General features: G+C 40.2%; 1 protein-coding gene across 2 annotated transcripts in view; it reads left to right on the forward strand.

Moving 5' to 3' along the window:
• RETREG1 (reticulophagy regulator 1) overlaps positions 1 to 22776 on the forward strand; it is a 49878-nt gene extending 27102 nt beyond the window's left edge. For both annotated transcript variants that reach the window (XM_081873129.1, XM_081873128.1), the window contains exons 4-9: positions 15517 to 15643; positions 16803 to 16887; positions 17487 to 17624; positions 18030 to 18094; positions 19211 to 19337; positions 20310 to 22776. In XM_081873129.1, coding sequence (XP_081729255.1) covers positions 15517 to 15643; positions 16803 to 16887; positions 17487 to 17624; positions 18030 to 18094; positions 19211 to 19337; positions 20310 to 20794 — 1027 coding nt within the window. In that variant the 3' untranslated portion in view covers positions 20795 to 22776. The remainder of the gene's footprint in view (positions 1 to 15516; positions 15644 to 16802; positions 16888 to 17486; positions 17625 to 18029; positions 18095 to 19210; positions 19338 to 20309) is intronic.
• The last annotated feature ends 629 nt before the right edge of the window (positions 22777 to 23405 follow it).

Consider the following 23405-nt stretch of genomic DNA (forward strand, 5'->3'; position numbering starts at 1 on the left):
CTTTGAGGTTCCATTGGCCCAAAGAAGGTGTGGAATGCCTTCTGGAGAGACAACTCTTGTTTCATGAGCTTCAAAAAGTAGCCAAAGATCAAATAGCTAAATTCATACTGAACCTACAAAAGGCAACTTTTTCCATAAGTGACTCTGACAAGGCATTGTATTGGGTAGCTTGTTGCATCTGTAAATAGGATTTTATTTACTGTGGTCAGCCTGACAGTGCACACTTAGACTAAGAATTGTTTACAATCCAGTGTAGGCATCTAGAGGCGTATATTAAGGTATACATAATTCTGACTTGTATGTAGTAGTAAAATTGCCTGTTGTTTGTGGTGTGCTGCTAACAGTAACCAGAACTGCACTTTCTCACATCCAGATACCAGCTGATGCCATATTCACATGACACATTTAAAGCACTATGATACCACTTTAAACAGCCATGTTGTTGAGACTTCCGGGTTAGCGCGATCGGCTAATGGTGGATTCCCTCCGAGCTCCGGAGGGAATCTGCTCTACTGGAGATGGGTCTTACCGCGACGGCGACGCGGGGACCCTCAGAAACCGCAGGCGCGGAAGCCTGCGGACTTGGTGACTCGGCGGGCACCTTAAGCGCCCCCCCCGACCCGCGAAGAGCCTTTTTAAAGGCTACGGAGAGGGTACGGAGAGTGGCGTGGTGCTGTGAGTAGACCACTACTGCAGTGGAGCGAAGCCGCGAGCCATGGCCGGAGAGCGCTGACTTTTCCCCCTGAAATTCGGACTTGAAATAACCCATGAGTAGAACGGAATTTGGACTTTAAAACTTTTACCCTTGAATTCGGTACGACCGGGGGATGTGCTAAAGGGAAGTCCGCACCCCCCCTACCTACAAAAGATTTAAAGCAAGGATCGGAGAACTAAGGTGGAGAGATCTTTTTTTTTTTTCGGTGTGAGTTAAAAGATAATAATTCCATGAATTTGACAGAAGAAGATTTGTGCTGGAGAGTAAGAGTGGAATTTTAGAAGTTTTTGTCTAACCCCCCCCCCCCGGACCCGGGAGCGTCCTGTGTGTGAGCTGGAGGAAAAGGAACAAGGAGTTTGACAGCTGTCAAAGGAGCTGTCAAACGGGCAGTTAAAGTTAAAAATCTTACTATTTAACATCTCTCTGGACTAAATGTGTTACATTTGAATCAAAGTGGTTGGGAACAAAGTAGTTATAAATAACAAAGTAACGGACTGTTGGGAAAGGATTATTAAGTAACCAGAATCCCCCTAGGGGGAACTCTGAAACATTACAATGGCTACAGATGGAAAATTACAGGCAGAGATAGAAAGAATGTTTTTTCTCGTGGGAATACTGCAAGAGCAGAGCATGGCTATGAACAAACAACTTATAACCTTGAACTCTAAAACAAGCAACTCTGCTGAATGCATAAAGGATCTGACTGAAAAAAAATCTGCAGCTGAATCAGAAGAGACATCTTTGGAACTGGAGGAGAGGGAAGAAGGAGTGGAGAAAGTACAGGTGGAGAGTACCAACCAGAAGCCTACATTGCTAGAACATAAAGAAGAAGATCTTTGAATTACAAATCTGAGAAAGATGCGAAAGAGGAAGGAGGAAGCCCCTGGAACACTTGGAATACTGGAACTTAAAAGAAATAAGAAATATGATTGTGGCTTCCTCTTTGAGTATGGGAGATCAGTTGACCTTTTGCAGCAGCTGTTACCAAGTATTTCGGATGGAAGAAAATTTGATGAGACTGTGCCAGAGCTCCTTCGAGACCTGAGGACCAACAAAGAGGGCTACCAACAAAACCGGCAGAGAGAGACTGACAGAGATTTGAAGGCCTCTGATGTGAGGAATCCAGGCTAAGAACTGTTTTTGTGGACATTTATTTGGGAAGGGACAGAAACCGGGGTAGGGAGGGAGGGGAGAATAGAATTTCAAAATTTTCATGACTTTTGTGTTTGGTTATTATGACCTATATTTAATATAAAAGGGGGAAATTCGTGGAAGGGAATTTGGGTCGACCTTAGAAAAGGATTTAATATTTATAAGAAAATTGGATAAGTAAAATTTGGCCAAGTAATAAGAATTAATTTTAAAAATAACAACAATATGTAAAGGATGAGAGATAAGAACCTGCTGAGCTAACTATTTGAATTGGGATGTATGAAGGGGGGGTGGGGGGAAGTCAGGGAGTGGGGTTAAGAAAGTAAGGTTATGAAATTATACATGTTTGGTCTTTGTCCTTTTGTTTTGTGTGTATGTGTTTGAGTTGTCTGTATAAAATGTGAAAATCCAATAAAAAGTTTTTTTTAAAAAATAAACAGCCATGTTGTTGTTTAGTCGTTCAGTCGTGTCCGACTCTTTGTGACCCCATGGACCAGAGCATGCCAGGCACTCCCGTCTTCCACTGCCTCCCGCAGTTTGATCGAACACATGTTAGTACTTTCGAGAACACTGGCCAATCATCTTGGCTTCTGTCGTCCCCTTCTCCTTGTGCCTTCCATCTTTCCCAACATCAGGGTCTTTTCCAGGGAGTCTTCTTTTCTCATGAGGTGGCCAAAGTATTGGAGCCTCAGCTTCAGGATCTGTCCTTCCAGTGAGCACTCAGAGCTGATTTCCTTAAGAATGGATAGGTTTGATCTTCTTGCAGTCCATAGAATTCTGAGAGCTATGGTTTGTTAAGGGTCCTGAGCAGGCATAGGCAAACTCCAGCCCTCCAGATGTTTGGGACTACAATTTCCATCATTGCTGACCACTGGTCCTGTTAGCTAGGGATGATGGGAATTGTAGTCTCAAATTATCTGGAGGGCCACAGTTTGCCTATTCCTGGTTCTTGGGGTTGTTAGGAGACCCCTATTCCACTTGCAGAGTTAAATTGTCAGAGTGGTTTAACAATCAGTACCTCTTCACAGGGAACTCTGAGAATTGTAGCTCTGGGAGTAAAATAGGGGGGCGTGGCCTGACTGCCTACCATGTTGCTGCTTCCTTTAGTGAACAGAAGCTAGAACACACTATATTCAATCGCTATAGAGGTTTCAAAAACACACTTTTCAGTTTACTTTAAAGGGTTCTTTTTTGAGGTGGGAGCGGGTTGTCAAGGGTAGGTGTGTGCAAATAGCAAACCACTTTTTCCGGCGATTTCTTGTATTTAATGCTTTAATCTGATAACTTGCATGTCTCTGCAAAACCTCATTCCTGTTATATCCAATGAAGTGAAAATGGCTTTCACTTGGAAAATGATATAGAAATGTTAATGCAGCTGAAAATTCAGAGTGAGAACCCACTTGAGGTGGCAGGGAACATGGCATTCCCTGCCCCCCAGTGACTGTGCCTGCTGCTATCCCATGCATCTCATAGTAGTAATTGTCACTATCTATCGGTCATGGAAGTGCTGCTAGGAGTCAATACTAACGGCTGCCAAAAGTTCATTAATATGGGGCTGTGATGTGAGAAGGCTGCTCTTATCTTGTCCCTGCTGACATAATTTGGAGCGGTTGGTGAATTTTTCAAGCCTGTCAAGCATCCAATTGTTTACGAGGATGATACTCAAATGTTATACTGCTTTCTTGTGTTTTGCTTTTGTTGGCTATCTCTTGCATGTTGACCATCTGCTGCTAAACACAAATCTTGAGCTACTCTGCCTGTCACATGGAAAGAAGGGACCATGTTAGGAAATGGCTTTTCTCATTTGAGAACATGCCAAGTAAAATGTTCATGTGCTGCTGCTGCTGCTGTTCCGAGAAGGAAGCCACATTTACTTGGAAAAAATGTAGAACCTCCCATGACATCACCTCCTTATGATGTCACTGGATCATAAGAGGCTAGTATGGGAGCAGGGAGGCTGTATGCTAGCAGTGTGACTGGTAGAGGTGGCCAGAAAAATATTAGCCAAAAACTGAGCTTGGGTTGGTAAAGGTAAGATGAAAGTGTAAGATGATAAATGTAAGTTGTCATTATTTTTTCCACGAGGCTGGCATAGCAAGCAAAAGAGGAGAAGGCAAGGCTCCAAACTAGTCGGGCAGATAAAGGTTAATAACTGGGTAGTGGTTACTGCTCACATGACCATAAAAGTGTTGGCTTCTGGACAGTGCTTGCCGCCTAGGAGCCTGTCACAGTATTTGGAATAAGGTGTGACTTGTTTATTCGTGGAATTAGCCAATCAAAATAGTACACTGTGAACTTCATTCAAGACAAGCAGGCACTTAGGATGTGTGTAAATATACCCTGTACCAGAGGGACTTAACAGGAGCCACAAAAGGAGACTCATAGACTGGATTTCTTCAAGCTCAAAGGAAGACTGACAAACTTTCCTTGAGCATTGGATTTACACTTAAAAGAGACAAAAAGTTAGGAATGTCGGAAAGTGAGGACCTTGGACCGAGCGAAAGGTACTGTAGTTTTCTTTTCTGGAATTTTGTTGTTTGGCTTCTTTGATTCTTAGCATAGGAATACCCACTGATTTTTTGCTGTAGCTCTCCTATAAATAAATTCACACCTGTGGAAATGTGTATAAAGTTTCTTGCATGGCAATAATAGTGCAAACAGCCATGTTTTTGAGCTTATGATAATAACAACATTTCATTCTGTAACTTCTAAAAAGTCACTGCCCATGCTTGCCCTCCAATGAAGCTGCCAACAGAAGAGACTTGAAATGTCAGAGACACAAATAACTCCAGTGTAGTCTGTTATTGACAGATATGTAATGTATTACTACTAGAAAGGGCACAGTGTTCCTGTGAGAAATGCCTGTGGAATACTTCCTTCAGGTCAGAGCTTAAGTCTATATCAGGCCGTAACAAAAAAATTTAAGGCAGGGGTGGATGAGCTGTGTCCCTCCAGATGTTGTTGGCCTTCAACTCCCCATTATCCCTGACCATTGGTCATGCTGGCTGGGACAGACAGAACTGTAATCCAGCAACATCTGGAAGGCCGCAGCTTAGCCTGCTGTAAGGGTGTAAAACAAAGGTGGGGAACCTGTCACCCTCCAAACACAACTCCCAGCAACCCCAGTCAGTATTTTTCAGTGGATGATGGGAGTTGTAGTCCAATAACTTTTGGAAGGGCAAATGTTTCCCACCCATGATATAAAATGTATTGTTGATTCTATCGCATTTTCTTCTGAATCAGTATAATTCTCAAGAGCCCAATTTCTGTCCCCCTCACATAAACACCCATATATATTTACAGAAAATCTGAGACTAGAAAAGGTAATATATCTGAGTACCCATCCTATTAGATCAGTGAAATCAATACCAAAAGAATAGAGCTAAATAAAACTGAAGAAGCAAAATGGATGATCAAAAGTAGAACCCAGTACAATCATAGGACAAAAATATTGCTTTGAATAATTTTAAAAATACCTTTGAACCATTGATCCCCTAAAACTGAAAAGAGAGACAGAATATATCCTTCATGGAAACGATGGGTGCTGTCAGAATTAATCTCATTCCAAAAAAAATCATAATTCTTAATAGAAGATTCATTTGGAAACAGTCTTGTCAAGAAGCAAATGGCATACAGTGCAACTTTTTATTCTTTTCTTTTTTTAGAGAACTTCACATTTTAGATCTTAAAGCATTATTGTGAAGCAAATAGGTAAGACTAGAAATGGGTTCTTTTGGAAGCTGTGATCAGAGACAATTATTTAAACATAGGAAAGCATATAAAGCAGGTTAGCATATGTTGATGGTGCCTGTGAAGCAGCATAATGCCTTATTCTTGAGATATTTTGCTCATTTAGACCTTTGGAAGGCACCCTGGGCTCAGATTGTGTATGTGTGTGAAAAGAGGAATACTAATCTTATAAATCCATAAAGTTTTGTCAGGTGTAGCAAGTAAGTCGGACATTTTTATTTTTTGTCATTTTAACTGTGTTAATGCTTTGGACAGATAAACCCCTGGAAATTCTCTAGTTGTTCCTGTCACTTGTAATTCAAAATTCAGTCTTGGCAAACTTGTTCAATGTGAGGAAAAGAATAGGTATCAATCTGACTCGGTGAACAGATTACCAGGTAGTGTGGGTTTTTTATTGGCTTCTGTGGATAGTGTCCCGTACCACAGAGGGTAGTGACACTGTATATGTGAGGCTATGGGGTGAGATTGTGCAGAGGTTTGGAGTTAAGTTTCAACATGGTGATGACGCACAGTTCTACCTCCTTGTTTCCACCATGACCCAGGTCTTTACCTACATAGGTTCAAACTGTGGTCAGTGGAGTCTGTCACTAGAATCATAGTAGTAGGAATGTCTCTAATACAGGCCATTTACAGCATTTGTATTCCCAAGGTTTAGTTAAAAACAAAACAAAAAACCCTCTTTTGTTCGCCAATCCTCGAATGTGATACAATCTTGTAATTGTAATTTGTTTTAAACTTCTTTCAATATTGTGTTTTAAATTCTTGTGATCCACCCAGGGACCTTAGGGTGAAGGGTGGGTAATTAATCAGAATAATAATATGTGGGTGAAGTGATTTATCTTTATAGTCTTTGGCTAAATTTGACTGGGTTGTATATAGGAACTTAAACATATCCAATGAAAACAGATGTTTTTAATGTTTGATGTTTTATCGTGTTTTTAATATTCTGTTGGGAGCTTCCCAGAATGGTGGGGAATAAATAATGGGTGGGGTATGAATAATAAAATTATTGTTATTGTTATTGTTATTGTTACTACATGGGGTTGCTAACATGAATCCTATAGTCACGAGGCCATTTTGGAGATCTTTTCCTGATACCCACAAATCTTCTGAGATCACCCACCCAAATTCTCACTGCTGCCTTTGTCATGAGGTGCTGAGGGTGGTTACCTTGTAAAGCATGGGTAGGCAAACTAAGGCCCAGGGACCGGATCCGGCTCAGTCACCTTCTAAATTTGGCCCACGGACAATCCAGGAATAAGCGTGTTTCTGCATGAGTAGAATGTGTGCTTTTATTTAAACTGCATCTCTGGGTTATTTGTGGAGCATAGGAATTCGTTCATTATTTTTTTCAAAATATAGTCTGGCCCTCCACAGGGTCTGAGGGACAGTGGGCCGCCCCCCTGCTGAAACAGTTTGCTGACCCCTGTTTTAAAGGGAGAAAGTACATGGAGCTGAAGTAGAAAATTGGAAGAGTGACACAAATCAATGTTCCGACCCTATTAGGTACATTGATTTCAAGTGGTCTGACAAACACACTGCAAACTTTTTCTGCTCCAAAAGTGTGCTCTGTTCTTTCCTACACCTATTTGCTATGTAGGAAAATTATTGCACAAATTAAGCATCATTTTTCCTATACAAAATGGCTCCCATCATTCCTTTTTTAAATTTGCAGTTACTGTGGTGTTGCTGCTGCTGCTGCTGTGCTTGGCATTGGAATAGAGTGATGGTGGGGTATTTTCTCTTGGAATAAGCTTTTTTTTTAATGTTTATTAAAGTTTTCAAAGTTAATACATTATAACAAAAAAAAAAGAAAAAACAAATACAAAAATGCAAAAAGTAAAAACAATTTAAAAACAAGGAAAAACAAAGAAACACGTATAAATTCCATTTGCTTATTTTCTTTTACCTTACTTTCCAGACCTCCTCATACCACCCTTTCTTATATTCCAATTCAAATTGTTTGTTCAGCAAATCCTCACCATTAGGAATAAGTTTGGAATAAGTTTATAAACTTATTGTCTTGGAATAAACTTATTCTCTTGGAATAGGTTTGTCATTCTTTCTTAGATAGGGACCTTTCTGCATTTACAATAGTATAGTTCCTGTTTGATCTGACATTTTTAAGAAATAATTCGTAGCTGATGGTCTACACATTTAGACACTTGTTGCTTTTGTTGGGTTGTCCTTTTCACACTTTTGGAGAGCTGAGCCTGAGCTGAGAAAAGTTTTTTTACTGTAGTCACACCCCTTTCATGTTCCAGCAGCCAGTAAATGCCTACATTATGAGCATGCACACAGAGATAGTTGTTCATTGTTTTTTATTTATTTAATGCCCAGTATTCTAGAATTCTCATCTTATAAAAGTATAGGAAATTAGAAGAGGAACTGCATGTCTCCCTGAGGTATTGTGAACTTTGTTATTGTAATCAAATGTTGTTTTCAGCTAATGAATGCTATCATGGGCTGTACTTTGACTCAGTGCCATCCTCTCTCTCTCTGCCATATCTCTCCTCTGAACTGAGTTTCCAAACTGACAGGTTGCACCATTCAGACAGAAGTGATGTGAAACCACTTCCATCACTCACCAAACCCCAAATCAGGATGATGCTTGTACACATGCCGCTTTATAGAACTTTGATAAAAGTCAGGATATTTGAGATACAGTGAGCAGGTTTTTAGTAGCTTGTACTAGAATGGGGCGTAGAGGGACATGGGTGGCGCTGTGGGTTAAACCACAGAGCCTCTAGGGCTTACCGATCAGAAGGTCAGCGGCTCCCATTGCTTGGTCCCTGCTCCTGCCAACCTAGCAATTCGAAAGCACATTGATGTGCAAGTAGATAAATAGGTACCGCTCCAGCGGGAAGGTAAACGGTGTTTCCGTGCGCTGCTCTGGTTCACCAGAAGTGGCTTAGTCATGCTGGCCACATGACCTGGAAGCTGTATGCCGGCTCCCTCAGCCAATAAAGCGAGATGAGCACCGCAACCCCAGAGTCGGTCACGACTGGACCTAATGATCAGGGGTCCCTTTACCTTTACCTTTACTAGAATGGGGGGTGCAGGGGCACTGTGGTCTAAACCACTGAGTTCTTGAGACCTTTACCTTTTTACCTTGCTGGAATGCTAGCTGAATAATGATAACATTGCGTGGCAGCAGGCCCCAAAATATGAAAAACCTGCTAGTACAGTGGTGCCTCGCAAGACGAAATTAATTCGTTCCGCGAGTTTTTTCGTCTTGCGATTTTTTCGTCTTGCGAAGCACGGACTTTGGAAAAGCTTCAAAAATCACCAAAGTCTTCAAAAACCTCAAAAAAGGCTACCACACCGCGTGCTATGAGTTGCTCCTCGAAGTGAATGCACGGTTTTAGGAAAAAGGAAACAAACTTGCAAGACAAAGGAAATAAACTTGCAAGACGTTTTCGTCTTGCGAAGCAAGCCCATAGGGAAATCCATCTTGCGAAGCAACTCAAAAAACAAAAAACCCTTTCGTTTTGCGAGTTTTTCGTCTTCCGAGGCATTCGTCTTGCGAGGTACCACTGTATACCACTATAAGCGCAGAAATCCCTGAGGTTTTTAGTGATCTTTCTCCCTAACAGACTGTACTTCAGTGCTCTCATTGCAGATACCTAACCATGCACAGCATTCATTTTATTGTTAAGATGGGGGTTTTGTTAAACCCTCTCCACGTGCTCTGTTTGGGATTAAAAGTACCCACACTCTCACTTTATAGGCAAATGGATAAGAATGTGTTTAATAAGCACACAGGTCTGGTTCAATTTCTGGAACAAATTGATTGACAAATGTCAGATGTTATCTACTTCTATCTCTCATTTCCATCTGAATCAGGAAAGGTGTCTGAGGTGCTAGATGGGTATTTGGAGGCAGTGATGGGCTGGATGTGGGACACAAAATTGAAGCAAAATCCTTAAAGACGGAGGTGTTATGTGTTTCACGTTCTCAAGTCCAGGAGGTGGGAAGACAGTTTGTTCTGGATGGATTAGCACTCTCCTGGATTGAAGCAAAATCCTTAAAGACAGAGGTGTTATGTGTTCCACGTTCTCAAGTCCAGGAGGTGGGAGGTGGGAAGACAGTTTGTTCTGTACGGATTAGCACTCTCCTGTAAGTGTAAGCTAAGATACTCCTGGATCCAACGTTGTCCCTTGAGGCTCAGGTGGCCTCAATAGTTGGAGTTCCTATTTCCAGCTATGGCTGGTTTGCTAGCTGTGGCAGAGATGACTTAACTAACATGCTCCATGCTCTGTAATTTCCACATTGGATTATTGCAATGCACTCTACATGGGGCTGCCCTTGAAGATGACTTGGAAATTCCAGCTGGTCCAAAATGCAGTGGCAAAATTACTGGCTGGAGTTGCCTTTAGAACACATATAGCCCCTGTTATAAAACTGCTGCATTGACTACCAGTTTACCTCTGGGCCCAGTTCAGGGTGTTCCCCTTCAAATATGGAGTAAGTTGGTTCCTTCCTGTTTTCAGTGACCCAGTATCTAGTTTATCTTTCTTTTGTCATTGCCTATTTACCAGTTAAATATTTCTCTTTCAGAGACTTTATAAATCCACCTTCAATCTCCCTTCCAAGTGAACTATATGTTTTTATGTTTTCTCTTGAGGAAGCTGCATGGATAGCTTTCTAGTATGTATTTGTACTCTTCACTTATAGTTAAAATGGAAAGGATTCGATTAATAGGTCCCTCTAGCAGAAACCCAAGCAAAAGGCCTTCTACTCCCCCCACATGCCCCCTCAAATTGGCTCTGGGGAGTCATGAAGACCCCCAAGAACAGTACACAGGGGAAGGAGAAAGGAGGTAGTTCCTTCAGCCAACCAACAGTGCTTGCCCTGATGAAGAGATCTCCTTAACACTAAGTTGAATTCCTCCCAGTATCTTTTTTTAATATGTAGCCAGTCTGATACAGTTGCAAAGGGAGATATGGAAGAGGGAAAGGATTTGCTATTTATTACCTGAAGAAGTCTCCTTTCAAGGAATTGAAAAGGAGATGGTTGGTCCTGTGATGTTGGGGCCATCAGTTGACTTTAGTCATTGCTTTGAGGGAGGTATCTCTCAGGCTTTGGTTATTTAGAACATTTTTAATATATTTACTTTTTCATGAACTGTTTTGCAATCAGTGATTGTTTACCTAAGCTTCGTTTCTACAAGAGTAGTAGAATCACCTTTCTGTATCCCTTCAAATCCCTCTTCAAAATGTAATGCTTCTACAAAGTCTGACTCAGCCTCCTAGTCCTATCCTAATTGGATTGCAAGCCTTTTGGGATAGGGACGAGCTGCTTACTTTGCATATTAATGAACACATATTGATAAAGTGCTGTGCATACTGGTGGTGCAATCAATGGTGATAAGGTTTTAGAAATTTTGGTAGTTCTTTGCAGGGCTTTTTAAAGCCGGAGATCACAATCAGCTCTCAGATGGGTACCATTGCCATTCTAAGAGAAGGAGGGAGAAGCTCATGGTGAGCTCGTTTTATAGAAAAATAGCCTATTCTTTGTGGTTCTTTGTGATAACAGATATTCATTAAGCTTTTTGGAGTTTTACAAAAAATAATAAGAGTCTCGTTCTGCTTTAATAGGTTGCTTTTCTATCTTTTTCATAAAGATGCTAGAAAAGCAACTGACAAATTCTAGAGTTATGTGTTTATGTCATCATATGTGTTATGTTTATCCCTAACAGAATCTGTAGAAATTGGGGGGGGGGGTGCTTATTAACCTTCTGTGTCAAGCTGCCACTTTACTAAAAACTCCTACAAATTCAGCCCAAAAGATGCATCATAGATGCTTGCATTTCTGTATTCAGCGGGGGTTTAAAAAACAAGTCATGATCAAGAACAGCCTTTCCAATTTTAAAATAAAAATTGTTAGCAAATAAAGCCTTTGGGAATAAAGGAGCAGAGTGGGGGTGGGGAATCAGTTTGTTACTGTATGGAACAGATCAAAATGAGAAGCTGAATTGGGTGGTGAATATTCATCTCTGTTTTCAAGCTATTAGAGGTGTTGGGAATACCAGAAGCTGTGTAATTGCTAGCATTTTGTTTGTGCTTTTATAATCCCTTATTTGCCACGTCATAGTTACTTCATCCTAACTGGGAGCAAAACTAGAGCATCCATGCAGACACTAACCAACTCATGTGACTACAAAATTCCAGCACAGCTTGGGGTGGCGGTGGGGTGTGTGTGTGAGTTTAAATCGGTAATATGAGATGTTACTGACCTTTCTAAGAAAACCTCAGTGGTTTATTTTGCCTGGAGCAGATGTCTGGTTACAAACTGGCAGCATGAGACCATTAGTCATTTTCAGCAAACCTGATAGAACTGAATCTTCTAGCCCACGCTAGGAATGGACTGCAACACTTGTCACAACTGCTAGGTGACATCCTGAGTGTGTGTCCCTCTGTGTTTAAGCAGCTTTCACCAGAAGAAAGCCAAAACTTCAAGTCAAACATTCTTATTTCACTTCACTTGCTAAATATTTCTGTCTGTATGGGCATGCATAGCCTCCTAAGCTAGGCAGGATTTATCCTGGGACAGGCAAGTAAGAATGTGATGGAAATCTACTAAAGGCCTCTTCACAAGAAGGGGAAAGTGGGCTCAGGCAGCATACTGTGAGGCAGCAGCAGGAGGTCCCTCACGAATAATAATAATAATAATAAATTTATTATTTATACCCTGCCTATCTGGTTGGGTTTCCCCAGCCAGTCTGGGCAGCTCCCAGCAGAATATTAAAAACATGATGAAACATCAAACATTAAAAACTTCCCTAAACAGGGCTGCCTTCAGATGTCTTCTAAAAGTCAGATCGTTGTTTATTTCCTTGACATCTGATTGGAGGGCATTTCACAGGGCGGGTGCCACTACCGAGAAGGCCCTCTGCCTCGTTCCCTATAACCTCACTTCTCACGGTGAGCGAACTGCCAGAAGGCCCTCGCAGCTGGACCTCAGTATCTGGGCTGAATGATGGGGGTGGAGATGCTCCTAGGACAAGGTCATTTAGGGCTTTAAAAGTCCACAGTGTGTACTGAGGCCTTCCCACCTCACCCCATGTACCCTACAAAAAGCTGTTCCTGAAGGTTGCAGGGAGCCTATGAAGAGTCATTTGCAGATGGAAGGAGAATTCAGCACCTATTTATGAGATTCAAGTGCCTGTTTAAGAAAAAAGAAACTTTTAGGTAAGGTCAGATCAGATCGGAAGAATCTTTATTTGCATCAGCCGTTAGCCACAGCAATAAAATAAAATAATATAAAATATAAAATAAAATTAAAATAAATAAATAAATAAATAAATATTTATACCCCACCCTCCCCAGCCGAAGCCGGGCTCAGAGCGGCTAACAACAGCAAAATAATACAATATTCTAAAGTCATTTCATTATATGTACTGAAGAAAAAGGTAAAAACTTAGCTATGCAAAATACATTTTAGAGGTTTACATCAATAATCAAATAGCTCTTATCCTAATTGCCCCTGCTAAAAAAATGCAGTTCTTCCTGTCACCTGATTAAAATTTTTGTGTCCTGTCCTGACTTCAGTTTTCAGTACATGTAAGCCTGGTAACAGAGTCTTTGCTTCTCCAATTTTGAGGGATAAAGCTAATGCTCTAGGAGGCTTAACATGCATAGGCACCAATTATGTGGCACAAATACCAGGTAGGCCCAGGGGTGGGGACAGGTTGGACCCAGATATGCATGCATTACTCAGCATCTGAATAAGCTTTAAATAACAAAATGTTGCACACAGTTTGTTTGCTTGCTTGCTTGCTTGCTGCAACAGCAGGAGGAGAAAGAGATCAGCTTAATAATATTTCATTTTAAAGTGGGTGATAATCCTTACCTATGTATCTCAAGGTCTGCAGGTAAGGCAGGAGAGGGGCACAGGGATTTGGTTTTCTTAGGGCTTTGATTTTTGATCTGGTGATAAACCAATTATTTTATACTAAAACCATTTCCAAACCACACTCATTATTTTATAAATCCAAATTTTATATATCCAGTCAAATACATTTTATTGTTCCAGTTACAGATAGGTAGCTGTGTTGGTCTGCCATAGTCAAAACAAAATAAAAAAATTCCTTCCAGTAGCACCTTAAAGACCAACTAAGTTAGTTCTAGGTATGAGCTTTCGTGTGCATGCACACTTCTTCAGATACACTGAAACAGAAGTCACCACACCCTTCTAAGAAGCTGCTCAAACATCTGATCAGCGTTCTCTACTCTAAACAGAAGCTAATAAAGGAGGAACTCCTTGTATTGGACAACTCTATCAGGAACCACCAAGCTTGGCAAGAGTTCCAAAAGGAAAAACAAAACATTTACCACTCTCAACTGGAGCTACTGAAAAAACAGAAAAACAAGAAACTCTCTAACCTTTCCAACCTACAGGCTACTAATCAAAACAAGATCAACAATATTGTCAATCTCTCACAGCAAGCACTCAGCCCAGCTGAGGAATCAGTCCTTTCACGTGGACTGTCATTCTGCCCTGCCAAATCCCCACACATGATTCAGTTCTGTGGGGACTTGGAAGCATTTTTCCGCCGTTTACGCCTGAAGGAGTATTTTCAACACACACAACAACAAGACAAAGCAGAACAAGCAACAACTTCACAACACAACACCTCTCAACCCACTGGAGAACAACAACCACCCTCCCAACAGAACTCTGACCACCAACTACCACCGAAAAAGTGTTACACAAAAAGGGACTCCACATGGACCCCTCCTGATGGACGCAATACCACACTGGACTTGTACATTGACTGCTTCCGTCACAGAATCCAAACAGATGTGACCAGAACATTTTATTGTTGTAAGCCACTTTCAAAAAAAATTTAAAAAATAAAAGCAACATAGAAATCACTTTACCCCCCCCAAAAAATCCAGTGAATAATCAAAGCAAAACAAAACCAAGTAGATGTTTTATCATTTTGTTATGTTAAGGAATAAAACATTCCTAAAGCCATCAGTGCACTACCAGAATCGTTAAAAATTGGCATCAACCGTCAGGGAAACAGCTGAGCAAAGACGTATGTTTTAACAAGAGACAGACGTACCTCACTGTTAGTGCTTGCCAAATTGCAGAAATCATGGAAATGGGCGAGAAAGTGTGTGGGTATTTCCAAATGCCTTGTGCCTCCTTAAGGCAGTTTTCTACTGGATTGGGTTGGACAGGTTAGACTGCTTTTGCAATAAGGAATACTTTTATTTGTTTAAAAAGAAAATAGGCAGGAAGAGATGCTTTGATACCTTGATATACCCAGTTGCAATTAAAGAGCTCAGTACCGTCCACACAGTTTTGGCCATATATTTTGTTCACCTGTTGCCACTGAGGTTTCAGGCCTTTCTGCAACATATATAAGAATAGAAGCTGTAAATCTGAGTGGCAAAGTTCTTGTCCTGCCCAGTGTTGACAGAAGTGGTTGAGGGATTAAAAAAAAACCTTTGAGAGCAGGAAAAGCTCTTGTGCAGAAATGTCAAGTACAATTTAAGATGTGGCAGTTGCATTCGCTGTCTTTAAACAAGGCTGGTGTTTGAGTGCCACTTTACAAGCTAGGGGGTGGCAAATGTGTATTTGTTGCTGTCTGTATGTATATCAGGGAGCTGATTCCATTTCCTGGCATGCAGATGGAAACATGCATTTCTTCTGTATATATGCTACATTTTTGTGCACATATGTGTAGTTGCAGGTGGACCTATGAGAATAGTCGGACCCAGCACTCGGGGCAGCAAGTTGATCTCCAGGAGGGGCCTAACCATCATATTATGGCTATAACTGAGGATTAGTTTTGCTGAGTAACAAAAAGGTGAAATTATTTGAGAGCAAAGTCCCTGTTTGTTTTATTTGTTGGTGAGTTTTTAATGTTTGTTTTAATTTTTCAGCTGGGAAGTCATTGATTCCAAGTCTGAATACAGGATCAGGCTGAACCAGTGCATGGAAGAAGCAATGATGAGTTTCTTTGTCTTTCTCCAAGAAATGTCTCACTTCAAAGAACAGAACCCAGGCAAGGTAAAACGAGGCTTGCAATTTATCTTGTTCCAATGAATAAACTTCCTGGTACTTTGTGTCAATAATCAATGTATAAACAAGGATGTTAACAGCAGAACCACATATATGTGTACTTAGTGGTCCCATTGATCTTGAGGGAAGGCAGTGCTAAGATACTCAACAGCATAAATCATAAAGCTATGTTTATGGGTGCCTATTGTGATGAAGCACTATTTAGCCCAAGAAAAAAGTTCCAGGATCCCTTTAGATAGTGGAAAAGATGCTGTAGTATAACTTTGGATTGTAGTCAACAGCACACTGTCTCGCTGTTCTGTCCAGCATCCTTTTCCAACATTGCAAGTGCTTTTCCTGGTGTTGCACCGCTTGAATTATGCAAGACAACCACTTAAGATCGCAAAATATGTTGGACCAGGTCTCATTATGAGCTGCCAATCAGTTTTGGGATTAATGAAATCTTACAGGTATGGATATGTACAATAAATTGAATTACTCTCCCCACTCCTCTTTTAGCCATTGTTGTGGATGCCAGCAGTAGTGAGCTGACTTCTGCACAATGACTAGGAGAATATCCGTTAGTAAAAAGGGATGCCTGTATGCGGAAACACCTCTTGCTTAAATTACCAGCTTTGGAATAAATTGGGCTAAAACTAGCAGCAGGTTAAAACAGCTCCTCACTTCCCAGAAAGCACGCACACACTCCAGTTGTGTGTTGTGCATGTGCACATCTCTCACACCACCATGGGGTATCTGAAGAAATAGAGGGCAGTGTTCAGACTGGCCACCCAAAGTCATATTACTTCCTGTTGCCCTCCCCACAACTTTGTATTTCCTTTGGAGTTGAAGTGGGGGCTCAGCCACCAGAATGATTGGGTGGAGATGCAACTGAGCTGCAGAAGCAGCTTTTCTCTGAGCTCCTCACTCACACAATGTATCTGTTGTGGTGTAAAAGAAAGTGAGTGACAAAGACACAAAAGATAATCCCCTATGGCTAACAAGCATTTTCATCACTCTTCTGATTTGTTTACTAAAATGATGGTGATGGAAGGTAGCTCTACAATGTTTGCTGTTGGTAAGAACATGTTAAAAGCCATGTTTTAGTTTAGATACTGAATGTGGCAGTGATATCTCTAATCATTACCTGATGCTTTCTCTTAAACAGTTTTGCCTCCTGGTCTGCAGTGTGTGCACATTCTTCACAATCTTAGGAAGTTACATTCCTGGAGTTGTACTCTCTTACCTTCTATGTAAGTTTCTTCCAATTCTTAAGGGATGCAATAGTTACTTTACTTTCTGGGGGGGGGGGGGATTCCCATAGCAACAGGCAAAGCACATTCTGCACAGAATTCACCATTGCAATTAAGATTCTTGAAAAGAAGACGAAATTGCATTTTTCCTGGCCGCAAAATAATTGTGGCTTAAATGTTAGGAAAATATGATATTGACAGAGCTGAAGTTCTTAAGGGCAAAAATCTGGATTCCCTGAATAAATGAAGCAGTAAATCAATATTTATTTCCTTAAAGAGATCATGCTGCAGTCTCATAAACTTTTACATTAGGTGTAAGTTCCATTGAACTAATTGAGACTTTGACACTATGCTACACTAACTCCTCACACAATATATTCTTAGACGCTGTGGATCCCACTAAACACACACAGAGTGCTTTATTTAGCAATAGATATTTCTAACTTGCATGTTCCTTGGAAACAGACCATTTTATATGCTTCAAGAAGGATTTGTAAAGAGTATTCAAAAAATGGCATAGCTCAAAAGTTTACTTTTCTGCAAACTTGTTGTAAAAAATGGTAGAACTTACTTATTTATATTTCCTACTTCTGTTGCAGTACTATGTGCCTTCTTGTGCCCACTCTTCAAATGCAATGAATTTGGGCAGAAAGTATATAGCAACATTAAGCCACTTCTGCTGAAACTGGACTTTGGCGTTTGGGACTATATCAACCAAAAATTGAGAGAGCGAGCTGGTAAGCAGGCAGCTTTGAATAGATTTTTCTCCCTGTGTAATGTCAGCTTTCTTGAGGAAAGAAGAAGGGATGTGTTATTTTTGTGGTTGCCAGTTTATCCACAAATACAAATACCAAAAATCTTAGGCTTCCCATGAGTGATAATAGTAAAGTTTCAAAACCAAACAATGTTGTGTATGTTGGGAAAGTGAATATTTTTACTACGAATGCATTGTAAAGCAGTGTGCATGTAAAACTTTGTGTAGAAATATATAATAAATAAATGCTATATAAATAAATTTTACACATGTAGAATTTATGCACATAAATCTCTTGATTTCTTTGTTAGCTACAACAACAAAACCTAGGAATGTTTGACAAACAAAGTAGGTAACGGAAAGCTAATTGGTTTGTAATCTTTTCCAGAAATTATAAGAACAAAGTTGGCAGATGACAACAGTGAACTAGATGTATCAGCCTTGTGTCCTAAGGTAGGTTGGTTTTATATTGAGTTCTCTAGTCTACAAATAAGCATATTGACTGTTGTGCTTTTGTTGTCCGGAAAGAGAAACATTTCTCAAGCGTTGTCCACTCCTTTCTACTTGTTTGCTGCAAATTCCAGGTGTGCTGGAATTTTAAGAAGTTTCTACAGCCTGATCCTGTTTATTCAGAGGCATGTCAGACTCTGATCAGTAGAACTTACTCAGGAGTGAGGGCTCACAGGGCTGCAGCCGAGAGTAATGTAGGAGGCATTCTTTCTCTGAACCTGCTTTTTGGCATGAGAGGTTTGTCTTGTGAACGCAACAGGTACCACCACAATCAATTTCAGTCCGTGGAAATGAAAGTCACAACTCATCAAGCAATTAGAAACAGGGCTCTGATTTGTACAGCTGCCTTTGTATTATGGACCCTTTGCAACACAAAAAGATTTCATCACAATACAAACTTATGTGTCTACTTCTTCAGCACCTGGAGGATGCAGATATTGGCATTAACAGTCCTGTGCCGATTTTCAAAGTGTATATGTGACGGGAGATCAGGATCCCACAAGCCCATTCCACCTCTCCCTACAGCACACAGCCCTCACTTGTTTATGCATTCCATCTAATGTGTATATATAAAGATAGGGGAGGAAAGTTTGCCGCAGTGTGCATTACTTTACACTTGCATTGAACAGTATTGCCATTTCTGTGTCCATTCAATCAGTATGGAGACAGCCTTCTGGAGCATCTCACAATCCCTTGTATTGTGCATTTAACAGTGTATTGTTAAAATACATTACTATACAATGAAGCAACAATGAAATATTGTTGCTGCATAATTGCAGTTTTTTTCTCCTTGTATCTTGTAGTTAGAACTTTACATTCCACAAGTACTGTATATAAAGCAAGAGTTTCTTGAGATGCTATCTAAGTTATACCTAGAGTGGACTCATAGAAATCAGTGGACATAACTAACTTGAATCCAGCTATTCCAATTAAATCAGTGGATTCAAGTGAGTTAACTTGATTGAATTCACATGGTGTAAGTTTTAAATGTGTAGGTATTCAGTTTAGCCTATAATTTAAGAGTGCCATGCTTGACAGTTTTCTTTTTTCAAAATACAGGTTAGCCCTACAGTCGTGGCCAGAGAGATGTCTGTATCAGATACTGATATATCGGAAGTATCTTGGACTGACAATGGGACTTTCAATCTTTCTGAGGGCAACACTCCACAAACAGACACATCTGATGGTACGTGCATCTTGCTTCCAAATTTGTAGGGGGGGGTTGCATATGAAAGCACTTTTATTTAATTCTGTCCCTCTCAAGTCTATTTTTAGTTTACCTGGTAATCTACATTTAATGATTTATGCACAAAAAGGTATCTTAAGTAGATACTTTTGTGTTAAAACTATAATGGTAGAAAACTAGACACCACCATCCCCAACTCACAGATGACATTTTCCTATTCTAACTAAAATACTTGTTCACTAACATTTGCTTTGCAAATGTTGGTAACTGTATCATCAGTGATCACTTCTCAGTGTGTTGTATGAATGAATAAGGCATGCACATGAATGTAAATGGTCTGAGGGTATCAGATGATGTGAGTCACTGAAGAAGCTAAGGGCAGACCTGGTTAGTAACCTAGATGGCGCAAACCAATCAGATAGGTAGGGTATAAATAAAAAAATTATTATGTTTATGATTATGATAAAAAGAAACTGAATGCAATCAAATGAACTTATAACAGATCAGCTGCATGCTTTATTAAACCAGTGACCTTCAGCCTTTCCAAATCTTGGGTAACATTCAACAAATTTTACTCAGAGTAAACCTAGTGGCCCTAACTTAGTCCTGTTCATTAAATGCGTTTGCTCTGAGTAAAATTTAGTTGATTACCATTCTTAAAATTTACCCTTTATCTATAACTTTAATATTTACCTCTCTAGATTTGTTCTCTCGGTCTTCTTTCTTCCTTTTCTTTTTGTCTGTTTTGGGGAGGAACTGTTGATGTACCCAGTAGGCATAATGTCTTACACCTTTAATCATTTTGGTCTTTTATGGAGTCCTTCCAAGCTGATTTACATGCCGACGTTTGTTTTTGTTTTTGAGTATTCCTGGAAGTGGGCATGACATTTATTTATTCAATAGAAATTTGCGTTGTATCATATCACAGAAACAAGCTGTTGATAATGGCTTCTCCTGTCGGTTGTTCAATAGATTTTGATCGCCACGAGGAAGCTTTCACAAAAGATCTTGCAGAATTTCCATCCGTGGAAAACGGTGCAGGAACAAATGATGACGACGATTCAAGCATCGGCATCCCTGTCCGTCAAGAGAGAAAAAAGGACCATCTCTCTACCACATCAGCTTGCCGTACCAGGCAGGATAAGGAGGGGCACTCTGCAGCAGGCCTTTCCTTGCCATTGATCAGCGACCCGGCTTTCAGCTTAGTAAGAGCAGTTGCCGGAGATGTTGTTACGTCGGTGGTGTCCGCAGCTGTCAGAGACCAGTTGCAGTCTGTGCAAGGCGACCCAAACTTAAGCGAAGAGACAGACACAGAGGAAGGCGATGATTTTGAACTGCTTGACCAGTCAGAGCTTGAGCAGATAGAAAGCGAACTGGGGCTTACCAAAGGCCAAGAGGCAGAACCACAAGAAAAGAAGTCTTTAGGCTTCCTCTCAAACCTGCTTGGGGGCCATTAACTGGAGCTGCTTAATAGTATAGAGAAAATAAAATATAGACCATGTGAAATGCAAAAGAAAAAAAAAAGGAAAATGATGAGCTGTAAGCTTTATCTATTATTTTAGATGTGCTGTTATGTCCTCCATGCAAAGTGTACTAACTTGTTGCAGATCAGTTGATGCTGGTAGTTTTGTTTCTGATAGTGATCCCATAGAAATGAAAAACGTATCTCATTATTTTGTATCAAATGAATTTAAGAGGCAAGGTTTTAAAGAAATAGATATAGATATATATATAAATTGCCAAATGTAGCTCCCTCGTGGCTGTAACCAAATCCTTTTCACCTCCAGCCTGTTTACTCTTACTTTTCAAGCGTTTAGGAGCAATGCTTCAGGGAGAGAAGATATCAACAGGAATCAAGAAGCCATCATGTCCTAGTTACCTCCTATGTAGCAGAATTTCTAAACCTCCAAGAGTAAACAAATGTCTGATAGGCTCAGAGACTCTGAACCCGTTTGCAAATATCTGATTTATGACATCATCATTGTAACTGATTGCCATCATTTGTGTTACCCATATGAATTCCTGGAGATTCTTTTCACACAGGACAGTGTGATGCATTTAAAATTTACTTCCATTCTTGTAGGCCATTAGCCTAACAGAATGGCATGATTTCATGCTTCGTGTACTCTTTTACTAGCTTCATAGCAAAAGGAAAGAACAATACATTTGAGGCAGTATGTAAGCCATCTACGTGTAGTATATGTATATGCAGTGTGGGGTTGAATTTGGGTTTGGGGCAAGGAAACCAGGGAGATTTCAAAAACTGAATAGACAGTCCCCAGTTCATCAATTCTATGCTCTTAGGACCTAAGTATTACATTGCATCTAAAATGAAAGAGATTGACTGCTATATTCAGTTCCTCAAGAACTACTGCTTGCAAAAGAAATGTAGAATATTCTATTCCTAGCATATAAGTAGAGGCTGTTGCCATGAAACACTCCTAATTTTAACAACTTGCATATTGTATGGCTGACTCTGGATCATCTTAAAATGTAACTTGTCTTCTCAGCTTTGTGGTTTACCTTTAAAGTTGACAGTAGCAGGCAGTGCCTTATCAAGGTAAACCAAAGTTTTAAAAAAAGAAATACTGCTAGTTCTAATAGTATGTTATAAAAAGCCAGCAGATTGAGGGACCATATCGGCTGTTTTGATTAATTTCAAACTGTTACAGATTTTTACTGGCATTCTAACAGACAGACATGGTTATGTTGTGAGCCTCTAAAAAGTACAGCCCCAGTTTATAGGGTGGTGCTCTTTTTCCACCATAGCTTCCATTTTCAATAGGCAATGTGCGTAGTATCACCGCCCAAAATGTTAACTTGGGAAGGATATGTTAGGAGCTCAGTTTCCTTCTCTTCCCTCCTGCCCTACGCAAGGTGTTTAAGGAGACCCCAGACAGACAAGACCAAACTACCCTAATGTCAGCTCTCATTCCAAAGCAGCTTGGTCAACTATCTCCATACCTGGCTTGATAATGATTTCACCTCCCATCAGATGGGGGCATGGTGAAATGGTTATGCAAAATGCAGGGATTTGGAAGGTACTACAGACTCAAATGGATACTTGCTTAGTATTGATTCTGCTAATGCCTGTGGTTTTATATATATCACAGACACAAGCAGAATCGTGTGTGCGTGTCTGCCAAGTTTTCTGTTGGTTAAGTGGGTGCCTTCATTCTTCAGCCTCGAGTCACGTGGATGAAAGTGAATTTAGGCCATGCAAAAGATGGGAGACATAAACATTAATAATATTTACTCCCAAGTCCCACTGACTTTCAAGCAGGTTTGCTCCTTAGTGGGTTTAGGATTGCAACAAAGCAATTGCCTAATGCAAGATTCTGACAGTTGTTTCCTATCAAAGATGCCCCACAAATAGTGTACTCACTATCTCAGGTTTTTAATGTAGCTCTGGCTTTGATACCATTGGGCAGTGCTTTTATTTTATTTTATTTTATTTTATTTTATTATTTTATTTTATTTTATTTTATTTTATTTTATTTTATTTTATTTTATTTTATTTTATTTTATTTTATTTTATTTTATTTTATTTTATTATTTAGAAGTTGTCTATGAACAAATAAAGGAATAGAGGAAAGCACTTCCACCCAAGAGAATACTGTACCCATAAATAGAGATATGCTCAGCAGAAGCTCACAGTGACCTCTTCCCCTTGGGTTCCTTTTTCATGGTGGAAGTGCAGTTAATCAAACTTTATCCATTCTATAGATACGCCCCTTCAATCCTAAACACATTTACTTGGGGAAAAGCCCTACTGAATTCAGTGAGATTTACTTCTGAGTAAGCATGCACCAGATTGCGCAGTTAAATAGTTGAGGCTGCTTAGGGAGACAGCAGGGAGGGGTTTGAAGAAACTTGTAAGAAGACTGGCAGAGCATCTTCCTGGCTCATACCAGCTGTGTTGTAAAATGTAACTGTGTGCACTTTATTGTTGTTTTTAGAAGAAATGTTTCAGGGATTTCCAAATATCCAATACTGTGGTGGTACTCTTAAAAGGACTGAAGTTCCAACGTTCATCATTAAAAGCAGCTGGTGGCCCTGCTTGAGACT

This window comes from Podarcis erhardii (assembly GCF_964252035.2).
Source record: "Podarcis erhardii genome assembly, chromosome: 8".
NCBI lineage: Eukaryota > Metazoa > Chordata > Lepidosauria > Squamata > Lacertidae > Podarcis > Podarcis erhardii.